The following is a 12,137-nucleotide window of genomic DNA, read 5'->3' as shown; positions in this document are numbered from 1 at the left end:
AAGTTAAAAAAGTAGTTTTTGAAAACAGTTCTTCAGAGGAATATAATATTAAATAACTGGAGAGAAATTGAACCCAAAGTTATGAAGAACATTCTTTCAAAAATTTTAATCCATCACTTTTTCATCGTCCATTCCTCTCCTCCTTTCTTCTTCCTTCTCTTCCTTCTTCCGTCTTTCGTTTTCCTTTACCACTTCCTCCTCCCTCCTCCGTCCCCATTCCCCCTTCTTCTTCAATCGTACTAGTTTCAAGTTACCTTACACCTCGACCATGGTCCTCTCAAACCATTACGTCCAGGAAGTAGGAAAAGGACAGAAGTAGGTGACGCGTTATCATCAACAAGACTGCCAAACAATTCCCGTATGCTCACGTTAATCGGCATGGCTATTACTCTACCATGGTAGGTTTCTTCCTCCCACGTTTGAGACCCTCTATAAAAGAACACACATACGAGCAACTTAAACTCGTGCCAGAGTCAATGGCAGGGCTCAGACGGCGCCAGCTAACGTTGGCTCTACTCTCAGCTTGCCTCCTCATTGCACTGTGGTTCTCCCAGGACAAGTTTGAGCTCCGTTCAAGCTCCGTCCATGGCGGTTCTCTCCTCACCCGCCCTCTCGCCGCTAATCTCTCCTCCTGCCACGTTACAGTCAACGAAATCAACCTCCCCACATACTGCTGCCCCCCAATCAGAGACGAGGACCAGCTACTCTTCAACTTCGATCTCTCCAAGCTCTCGCAGACCCAGAAACGCGTTCGCCGAGCCGTCCACCATCTCGACGCCAATTACATCGCCAAGTACCAGAAGGCAGTGGCCATGATGAAATCTCTGCCGTCGGATCACCCTCACAGCTTCCTCAGCCAAGCGAACAACCACTGTCTCTACTGCACCGGCTCCTACGACCAAGTGAACTCCTCCTCGCTGTTCAAGATCCACCGTTCATGGCTCTTCTTCCCCTGGCACAGAGCCTACCTCTTCTTCCACGAAAGAATACTCGGAAAACTACTCGGAGACGAGTCCTTTGCTTTACCCTACTGGAGCTGGGACTCGCCAGAGGGAATGCAAATTCCGGGGGTTTACTTCAACGGAACGCTCTACGACGGCAACCGAGACAGAGCCCATCTCCCGCCTACTATCGCGGACTTAAACTACGACGACGAGGAGAGCGACAGGCCGCCGGAGGAAGATGTGGCAAGGAACTTGGCCTTCATGTACAATCAGATCGTCTCCGGGGCGAAGAAGAAGGAGCTCTTTCTGGGGTGTAAGTTAACCGCGGGCGAGGAGGGCTTCTGCGATGGGCCAGGTACAGTGGAGGCCGGTCCGCACAATCCTCTTCATTCCTGGCTGGGGACGCCGCGAAACCCGGCTAAAGAGGATATGGGAGCGTTCTACGCTGCCGCGAGGGATCCTATCTTCTACGCTCACCACTCCAACGTCGATAGAATGTGGGCGATCTGGAAAGAGCTCAGAGAAGGGAAAGACGCGGACTTTGAAGACCCCGCGTGGCTAGACAGCGCCTTCACCTTCTACGACGAGAATCTCCGTTTCGTGAGAATTAAAGTCCGGGACTTGCTCGATGCCCACAAGCTCGGGTACGAGTATGAGAAGATCCCGCTGCCTTGGCTCAACGCCAAGCCGAAGCCGACGGCGTCTTCGGCGGCCTCTTTAAGGAAGAGAAAGAGCGTTTCTCTGCTATCGCGAAGAGCAGCGATGGAGAAAGAGCAAGCTCTCGTCTCGAGTGTGACCTTTGAGGTTTATCGTCCGAAGCGTGGGCGGTCGAAGGAAGAGAAGGAGAGAGAAGAGGAGATTATCGTTGTGGAGGGGATACGCGTGAAGCGCGACGTGTACGCTAAGTTCGACGTGTTCGTTAACTTGGGTGCCGAGGAGGAGAAGATAGCTGGGCCTCTGGCGAGGGAGTTTGCTGGGTCGTTTGTTAACACTCCGCACGGGGCGAGGAGAATAGGAGAGACTGAAGGGAAGATGGGGAAGAAGGGGACGACGTTGAAGCTTGGGATTTCGGAGCTTTTGGAAGATCTCGGAGCTGATGAAGATGAAAGTATATGGGTTTCTTTGGTGCCCAGAGGCGGTTCTGGAGCGTTCATTACGGTTGATGGCGTCCGTATTGAGTTTCTTAGGTGACGGGCTGGTTGCGTGTGGAATTTCGATTTCGCTGTGAAAGTTCTGCGAAGATCATTTCTGTTGATTTTTAGGTTTGATGTGCTTATATACAGATATTATTACATTCATATCGAGAAGTCATTTTCAAAGAGCGACGACACGTCTTTTTTTTTCAGTTTGCCCAGGTATTATCATGGGAGAGAGAGAGAGAGAGAGAGAGAAGTAAAAAGGTATTTGGTGGTTTATGGTAGGGTTTGTGCGCGCCGTGCAGTTTTGATAGCATTTATGATGACGGTACCAATTTGTGTGGTTTATAAGACATTTGATCTGCTCCTATAAATGAATATTACAGTATTGGTTTCGAGAAGTGGGTTTGTAAAGATTTGGGAATCTTCTTTGGAATAAACGATGAGCATTTCGAGATCCAGAACAACCTTAAACTTGCATGCACAATTACAATTGACATACTAACTAAAATTTTCAGAAAGAGTGAGAGACAAAATATGTTATGTAGTTTATATTTTCTGATGGGACGACGCGGTAGGTTGCAAGCGACCACCAACTTCCATGCGTTAAATTTTCACCTGCATTTCTTTTCATTAAAATGAGCATTTATGACGACAAAACGTATGGTATACAACAAGCGTTATACAGATCAGCTACCACTGACAAAATATGTGGTGTGGATCTAAGTGATTGATCTGTTGTCCATTCGACCCAATCAATTGGCCAATTAGAAACAGATAGACCCTTAAAGAGGATTTTTTTAAGCCTGGTTTGATTGTAAAATATAAATTTAGTATGCTTATTTATGTTACTTCATATATATGAGTCAAAAACTTTGAATAGCATCATCAGCCAAGACAGCGATGAGCTGAATGTTGACCAATAAGATCTATTTTTAAGATTAGCTAGTATGAAGTTAACACGTACCCCTTGTACTCGTTATGAGATGAGATAGCTAGGATGAAATATAGATTACGCATAGATATGATCAAACATAGACAGACATGATTACACTGTAGGATTTCATCTTGATAAAGTTGTAAGGTTTGTTGTAGTGGCTAGGATTAAGATGTAGATAACTAACTACCACATATTAATATAAATACAAACCCACATGTATTGGTTCGATTATAGGGTAATATGATGACCTTAACCAAATCCCTTTCTCTCCTCTCTCTCTCTTTCTAGTTTTCCTCTTTCAACTTTCTTGTTCTTCTTATTCTTCCTCTTATTTCTGAACGAGGACAATTTTTTCCACTTCATAGGTAATTTAAAATCCTGATACAAATCATTGTCAAAATTTTCATTAATAGCATAATTTAATTTCTGATGTAAAAAATAATTAAACCAAATCTTGTAAATTTGGTCAACTTTAAACAAAAAACTATGAGTCAAATGATATTGAATTTTTTAATTGATTATGATGTATGAGATGAAGTTCATTGTTTGAGTCTGATGATAATTATATTCAATCATTTTCAGTTGTTTTTTTGGATTCTAGATATTTAATATCATATTCAGCTTCTTAAATGGACCAATGCAAATATGGAAATTTAATTTAAATAATTATAAACTGTAATTGTGATATTAATTACTGAGTTTATTCATCATTTAAATTTGATATCAATATATTACTTTAAAAATATTTTATTTGTTCTTAAATATTTGAGTTATAAGACATAATTTTTACATATAAATATCCACAGTTTTCTCATATAACTGCACGTAGATTAAATAACTCTGAAATTATAGTTATAGTTATTTTAAACGAAAGTTGGATATTTGAACTTTTGAATTGCAGTTGAGGTTTATGTATTCAAATAATATACAATAAATTTATATATATTTGGTGCTATTTAAGTATTTAGATTACTTATTTATGAGTTAATTTTAATTAACCCCTTGAAAAATTAGAATATCTTTATTTAGTTATTTAACTTTACAACTGAAATTTTAATTAATGTGTATGACTGGTGTAGTTTATGCAGTCTGAAACTATAAGAACTCATTATTTGAAAGTGCGTATGGAAACTGGATATATTAGTGATATTTATATTTATGATGTGAAAAAGTATGTATTAAAAAAAATTAAAATACTTCATCCCAAATTATAAATTATTATTTGAATATTTAAAATAAACAATTTTTGACATCTAAAAATTTGAAAATTGTATATTAGAACATAAAACTAAAAATTATTGTTTGGTTATTTAAAAGCTTCTCTGATCGCTTCTTAGCTCCTAAAAGTTGTGCCTCTGAAGGTTGTAACCTGGAGTGAAGGTGCTGGCTACTAGTAAGGAAGCCAGGCGAAGTTCGGGGCCTGAAGAGCGGCTTGATTGTGGTATTCATTCCAAATATCTCTCCTCTTCTGTTAGTGCAGCATTACTTCTGATTATAATCAATAGTTACGTGCCCAAGCCGCTAAGGCACTTTATTTTTTCATCCACTTTTAATAGCATTATATAAATTACAAATGATTTAAACTTTTACACCAAAACTAATTAGTTTAGAAATAACTACATTTGTCATTTCACATACACCCCTTTAATTTTATGTCTACAATTATCTCATCTCTACTTTAGCTTCATCAGAGATACTTACAACACTAGAATGTTGTTGGAATCCTGATACTATTGCACTGAGTCTTGATATTTTTTAGGTTCGAATTTCAATAGGTGATTCCATATAATCACTCAGAGGGTGTGTTATTTCGATGTAAAATCACAAATTCCGTGCAAATCCTGACTAGTTTGAGGATTAAAAATTCCTATCAATCAATAAAAACATCATGTCTTCATTTAAGTAACCATCCGACGTGTGAATAGGGGAATTCTAGATCAACTAATTTTTATGAATTTTAAAATTTTAAAAGACTCATCCCCAAATGTGAGTAGTAAAGGTCATTATTATGAAAATAGGTCATTGTAGGGGTCAAGAATCAGATCCAGTCGGACCTGAATGGACCAGATTGATAGTATCTGATCATTCATGCCAATTGATATGATTCACCTGTTTATGATCACAGTGACTGCTCTAGTTTGAGTGATTATTATATGCATGATAATATTTATAGCAAGTAATAAATCATGCATTAAAGATTACATTACCATGCATTGATGCACAATGAAAGCTGGTCCAACATATAAAACTAGAAATGTTTAATTCTAGCTTCTGATATTGATATCATAACCTGCCAACATTTTGAATCATGGATAATTTATATGTTTTGATATCAGATGCTGATAGAGTAACCTGTCATCACTTTTGATTATGGATTATTTACACTCTTCTTTAGTATCTTTCTAACTGAAAATAACTTTTACAAATATTTTTATTTTTGAAGTTATTTAATAATATAAATTTATTATTATTTGATAAATTTAATAGCTTAAAATATTTTCACATTTATTATTTGTTTTTTATCTTAATGATTATAAGATAGTGCATGGAGTCAAAAAGATCGATGGGTGTATAGAGAGATATATTCATGTATAAACATAGTGAAGCCTATGGAAATGAATATTTTAAATGTATGTGAAATTGAGAGTGAATATACGACACTTTCATTATTTTTATTATTCATTAATTATGATGTCAAAAGTATAAAGGTTTTGTGATTAATTCCATTTTAAATCCATCTTTTAATGATAAAGTAATATTTAATCATTTCTCAATTTCACATATGTTCAATATATTCACGTATTGTATATATTTAACCCATCAAACGTCTTAACTCCACATACCGTGATATAATTACTAGCTTAATAAACTACCAAACCATTATCTGTGTTCTATAGCTCACCATGTTTGTTATGTATATCCATACAACATTTCTGTTCTATACGATGCTCGAATATCACATGTTATATTGATGAATCTGTAACTATTACACCTATTGATCTTCTATGTAAGAGACTCACATTGCTCATATAAATACTTTGGAAAATTTATATCTAATCATCCGATGGAACCCCAATATATATCAAACTATATAAATGATAATAGTTCCTAATACCCTAAAATCGTGTAATGAGATGTTTGGTTGTGTTCATAATTGATGACTCTCTGTAACTTTGATGAATTTATCCATGGATATTAAAAAAATTCCAATTAGGTGAAGTTGTAAATGAGTCATTGTAAGTTCCATGATATAGCTAGCGGTGTATATACTTGAAAGGAAGGGAATAAAGAATCTCTGCATCGGAAATCTTCAGCCTCTACGACTATTATTTCACCACCCTGCTAAATACCATCATCAAAGTTAAAGTAATGTTCAGATGGAATCAACATATAAAGGAAAAAAATAAAAAATGAAAAATAAAAAAACATAGCATCACATTATAAATAATTGATGAATGCCTAAAAGTTTTATCATCCACACAAGACTATTATATAATTTATATTACTTAAATGACTTTCTACAAGTAGTAGTTCCACAGAGCATTGTGAGGTAGTAGACATCTCAAATTTCAAGATTTCTGAAACTTCAATGATCCATGAATCTTAACATTTAAAAAATGGAGAAGAAACATGAAGATATACACTTTATACTTTCATAACAAGTACAATACCAAACCTAAAAGTGAACCATTTTATCAAAAAATTCATAAGTCATTGTTTACTTGAATATAACATTACATAAAGCCTTGATTTCTTAGTAAGTACAGACGGAAGCTTATATGCCACATAAAAAAACTACATATCATGAAAATTTTCTAATGCAGCTTATAATCATTTTCATTCACATACATAAATGCATTATCCTATTATGAGATTAAAGTTAGATTTTTGTATGGAGAATGATCATTCATTAAGTCGTTATGCTATTTGTTTCTGCCTCTAGGATACTACACATGGACATCCAAATTCTACTTAAAATAGCATCATTTATTACTCATGTGATGAAGATTTTTTATCGTGTGACCATTGGTGTGCAGATACTAAGGAGAGAAACGATCTTTACAGAAATATCTCGTACTGAACTGGTCATCGTTGAATCCCTACATGATTTAGTTTTTTGATAAATATAATTTTTTCATGACAAAATTTTGTAACTGGTCCTTAGATGTGAAACATCACGTATATTTATTTGATGAATGGCTATTTTTCTACCACAACGCTTGAGTAACTAGTGAATGACAAAACATTATTAGCTTTGATGTAATGTTAAGCTCACAGAGGTGATTATGTAATCAAGAGGGATAATTTCCCCTTGATATTGGAGGAGAAACGTTTTTGTAGAAGTTCCATGAATTTTTTTCCAAAGAATATATAAATATTGGTAAAAGAATTCACAGATGATTTCTGGATGTTATAGTCAATACTAGGATAACCCATTAAGCCTTAAATATACCACAATTTAATGATTCTACGAGAATGAAGAATGTGTGTGGGTATCATAATTCAATTACGTTCAAGAAAGAATGTGTTCTGGCACCTAGCATGTCAAGAGCTGGACTGATGATTTTGGTTAAATCAGTATGTGATTTTTCAAAAAATCATATTTTATTTTTAGTGGTTCAATTTTAATGGCCATTAAAATATTATGTGGCTATTGGAAGATTATCTTGATGTTAACTATATCATTTGGGTTCACATGCATAAGGTTCTTAGGCATTATAGTATGCATGAAAAATCCCGGAGTTTATTTAAGAACCCTAAATTATATAAGGATCAAATTGGGTAAGGGTGGTGAACCAGAAATTATGGTAGAATTAGTCATTTAAGGATTTTTGTTTATACACCAAAGCTTATAACTTTCTTGCTGGCATACAGTAAGGATCAAATCCACAGAGAGAAAGTATTGAATAGGTGAGTTTTAGCTTTCATTTATATTTTTTAGTTCTTTAATTTGTAACTCAATAATTAACCTAAATTAATAAAACAAACTAGAAAAATTAAATTCTTAACAATTTCAAGATGATTCAAAAATAATTTGCGTAATTAACCTAATTTATCCAAATTTGATTGAATAATTTTGAGAATTTTAGTATAATTTATATTAAAAATAAAAAAAATTATTTAAGTGCCTTTGCGAGTACGTTGGGAGCATTAGATGATGATAGACGACAATGGATGTGAGTGGACTGGAATGGATGAGAGAGATATAGCACTGGTTGTGACTGAGATGATGGCAGAAATGCGTTGACAAGCGGCGGAGTTGAAGGTAGTATGTATCCAAGTAGAAACCTTGGCTACTGCTAATGATAAATGAGGAAAAAGGATGAATATGTGAGTTGGAAAAGATGCTGATCACACTTACCGCATTGCCACATGCCCAATGGGCAGAGTGGTACTTTTCATCACGTGTCTTGATCTGAATGTCACTCCAATCCTTCACTCTTGGAGTGCAAGAGTCGACCGAACAAAAATTTGAATCAGCAGATCACTCTGCTAAATGTAATTAAGAATACAATCCAAGGGTAATTTTTTACAAGGACGGGGGTTTCTATTTACAGATCCAAGATGGTGTGTACCACCCTCAAACTTTTAGTCTGAAAAATCCTTCTAGATCATTAGATATCATCATTCCAATTTGGAGAAATCTGAGCCATCCAACTATGTCTCCTCCAACTTTTATGGCTGATTTCCAGCATGGCACACACCTCTAATAAATGAAAATTCAATTAAACCATTAAAACATTTAAATAAATTCAAAGTTATAATTTCCAAATTATAAAATTATTCTCTTTATGAATTTAAGTTCATCAAATTCCATATTATTGGGAAATACATAAAATCATTTTTAAATATATAAAAATCCCTTTAAAATATTTAAAGAAATATAAATAAATATTTTAAGACTCATTAAATTAATTATTCATTAATGTCAGAGAACTATGTTAAAACACCATAAAATCAATAAAAAATGGAAATTAATTCTAAAAGGGAAATACATGATTTTAACCATTAATCACATGGAGTTATGATTATTTCAATGTAAATAAGCACATAAGATACATGAAATTATTATTAAGTAGCATGGTATTTTTGATAATCACAGTTTGAGGGAACCACACAACTCTTATCTAGATCCACCTTCCCTCATATTCCCTCTTTCTCACCACCATGAGACAGATGATGGTGTAGAGACTGGAGTGGACCAAGGTTATGTCGTTGATGAACTCAAAAGGGCGATTTTGGCATTTATGGATTTGAATTTAATCAATAAAATTTATAAACCTTTACTCGTGAAATAATTTGACTAATTGGTGGAGCAAGCGTCATCTCCACAGGGGACCTATATTAGGTTTTAATACTCCTAAATGATTATCCAAGAGGTATGAGAGGATATATGTGTAAAATAAGGGATTCTGATGTGATTAATCCAATATTGTGAGAGGGTGATCATTATTATATTATAAGGATTATATGAATAGTACTATGATGAATAGGTTGGAGGAAGTGGATATATCAAATGGGAATGTGTGTGTGAGATAGGTGAAAACAAGAAGTGACGATGGATGTAGAAAATGAGTAAAAAAATAGTATGATGAAATGGGTGAATGGACGTGAGTGGATGTCAATGGGTGATGGTGAAATAGAATGATAGGAGAAGACATCATAATGATCAAACTAATGGGTGTAATACACGGTTGGCACAAGGCAGTCGATGGTATACTACAAGAGCTAAGTAACTATGCATGGGATGAGGTATCGTGAACGTTCTTGGTGCGCTGGCAGGGACGGATAGGTGCGGACGACACATGGATCATGGAGACAGAGCTACCACGCCTCCGGCCGGATCTTCTCCAGCCACTGTCATTTAATTTTCCAAACTTGTCAAAGTCGAGTTCTTCCGACCCCGAGAAGATTGATGGCGTACAGCAGTGGAGTCCCCAGAGAAGTCTTCAGAGACACCGTCATTGTAATCAGCACCACCGCCGGTTTGCGTTCAACCCGACCGCTGCGCCAAGGCGCCCGGGTTCAAATATCCCAGGTGAAAGCACATTCCCGTTCGTTCTAGCTTTCTTGGTATCACTCTGTTTTCTCATGTTCGTCCATCGTTTTCAATTTGCACCCATCATTTTCCTTGCGCATGTGTCGTTTAAATTCATTTTGTGATGGATGCCCTTTCCTCTAACCGCTATGTTCCCTATTTGGTTGTATGGGGGCATCTTATAAGGGCCCCCTTAATGGCCTATTTACCCCCCCCCCCTTTTTATGGACCTCCTAGGGCCCATTTACTCCCCCACTTTATAAGGGAAGGATGGCGCCCTAGGATAGCCCAATATTTGTTGATTTTCTTCTCGTGTTGCATTGTTTTGAAAGGAACAGGTCTCACCCCTTCCCCAAGAAGAAGAAGGGGCGAAGAAGAGGCGACCGGTTGGGAGAAGGAGAAGCCTCCGCCACCTCCTCAGTGCTTCCCTCCCCCTCCCTTGGCCACAGCTTGGCAGATCGATTGCACCTCCACCCATGCAGTAGATTGTGCCGACCGCGACGTCAGCGTTGGAGTGATTCCAATCTGCAGTTGTGCACCGCTGACCTGTTGCCCTGCGACTGGGGCCGCTGACGCTCCGAGACCACCCCCCCACCCCTTCGGGTTTCGTTGAGCCTGCACGACAGGTCTTCTCCCCCCCCATGCCACAGCTCAGGATCAGGAGTGCAACTCTACGGCCGACCCCACTACTGACCACGCGGGTGTTGACAGCCAGCCCCAGGTGTTATATGGACGGTCCGGCCTGGGACGGTCCACTACCTTGCAGCTTCGACATCGGCCTGGCACAGAACCCAGCGATTGCCTCGCCTTGGTCCTATTGACCAGTACATACTGACAACCGACCGGAACTTGCCGCAACATGTTGACTCGGCATGCGTGGCCAGTCCTGCCTCGGGTCATCCTGGGTCGAGTGCCCGTATCGGTCGCTGACGACGCAGCACAGACCCGACCGATGTTCTCCTCGGCGCCCTGATTCTTTGAATTGATCGCGCCCTTGGAGAGGTCATCGGGGTCGCAACGTCCCATGGGTGCGCTCCTCTACTGTCGGCCTCTCTTCGGCCCCCTTCATCCATCTGCTCCTGCACTACAGCCAGTAAAGAGACGTCCAACCCTTCTCCTGTACGTCCCTCCGCACTACCCAGCCCGCGTCCGTACCAACAGCACCCGACTTCATCCTCTGCCGCTCGTTACGTTATCCGTTGTTGTATACTTTCCATCTGCCTCCAGCGCGCTTGGGCAAGATAGGTGAGAGAGGAAATTGAGAGAACTACGAGAACAATTGAGTGTCTTTACCGGTACGGACGAGCCCGTTTGTTACGTGCAGACCCCTACGTATTGACTCTGTTCGGCGTCGTAGTCGCCTTTGTCCTCTCTAACGAGGTTCACGAGTCATAGGTTGAGGCATGGTCGCCAACCCTAGTCGGGCGACCATCGCATCCGATATGGCATTGACGCAACTACCACTATCCACCGTCAACTTACATGCTTTGTCGTTGATCCGAACAAATGTGAAGAAGACCGATGTTCGTAGTGTCGTGTCGGCCATCGGTGCTGTCCTCCGCGGGACAGGCGCAGGGTTAACCTGCGATGCAACGTCAGGTGGAACAAGCATCCCACTAGTGTGTGGGCGGTCGGCGACGATGCTAGCGGGTCACCGAGCGCTAGGCCGCAGAGCGGGTGCCGGAGTCGTACCGACATCCACTATCTAGATGTACCCGACCCGGGGGTCGGATGACTCGTACCCTTTTGTGATTTCCTCGTCTGCATGATAGTCCTCGTTGGGTATCCAGATAGTTATGATTATTTTATTATTATGCTAGCGGGTCGCCGAGCGCTAGGGAACAGAGCGGGTGCCAGAGTCGTACTAGGGATCCAGTTCTCCGTTTGGGTCCTGCTCGCCCTCTCGCGTATTGATCAGGAGAGCCGAGGATGGACATTGGCTAGTTCAGTGCCCTTTTCCTTATCACTTGAAGCACGTAAGTGGTGCTTGACTGACGATAGTATTAGATAAATAAATATAAAACTTGTTTTAATGATAGTTATGATTATTTTATTGTTAAATCGAACATACTTTCCTA

The 12,137-nt window shown here is 38.9% G+C and overlaps 1 protein-coding gene across 1 annotated transcript; it reads left to right on the top strand.

Moving 5' to 3' along the window:
• Positions 1–476: 476 nt before the first annotated feature.
• Positions 477–2,269, top strand: LOC144709706 (polyphenol oxidase I, chloroplastic-like). Its single transcript, XM_078583325.1, has one exon. The coding sequence runs from the start codon at positions 477–479 to the stop codon at positions 2,133–2,135; it is 1,659 nt and encodes a 552-aa protein (XP_078439451.1). The 3' UTR covers positions 2,136–2,269.
• The last annotated feature ends 9,868 nt before the right edge of the window (positions 2,270–12,137 follow it).

The sequence above is a fragment of the Wolffia australiana genome, chromosome 11 (assembly GCF_029677425.1).
Source record: "Wolffia australiana isolate 7733 chromosome 11, ASM2967742v1".
Classification (NCBI taxonomy): domain Eukaryota; kingdom Viridiplantae; phylum Streptophyta; class Magnoliopsida; order Alismatales; family Araceae; genus Wolffia; species Wolffia australiana.
Note: the sequence above shows the minus strand (reverse complement) of the source record. Positions and strands in the feature narration are given on the sequence as shown.

What these genes read in the sequence shown, in the direction of transcription:
- LOC144709706 (XM_078583325.1), top strand. Translation starts at nt 477, where the DNA reads ATGGCAGGGCTCAGACGGCGCCAGCTAACGTTGGCTCTACTCTCAGCT.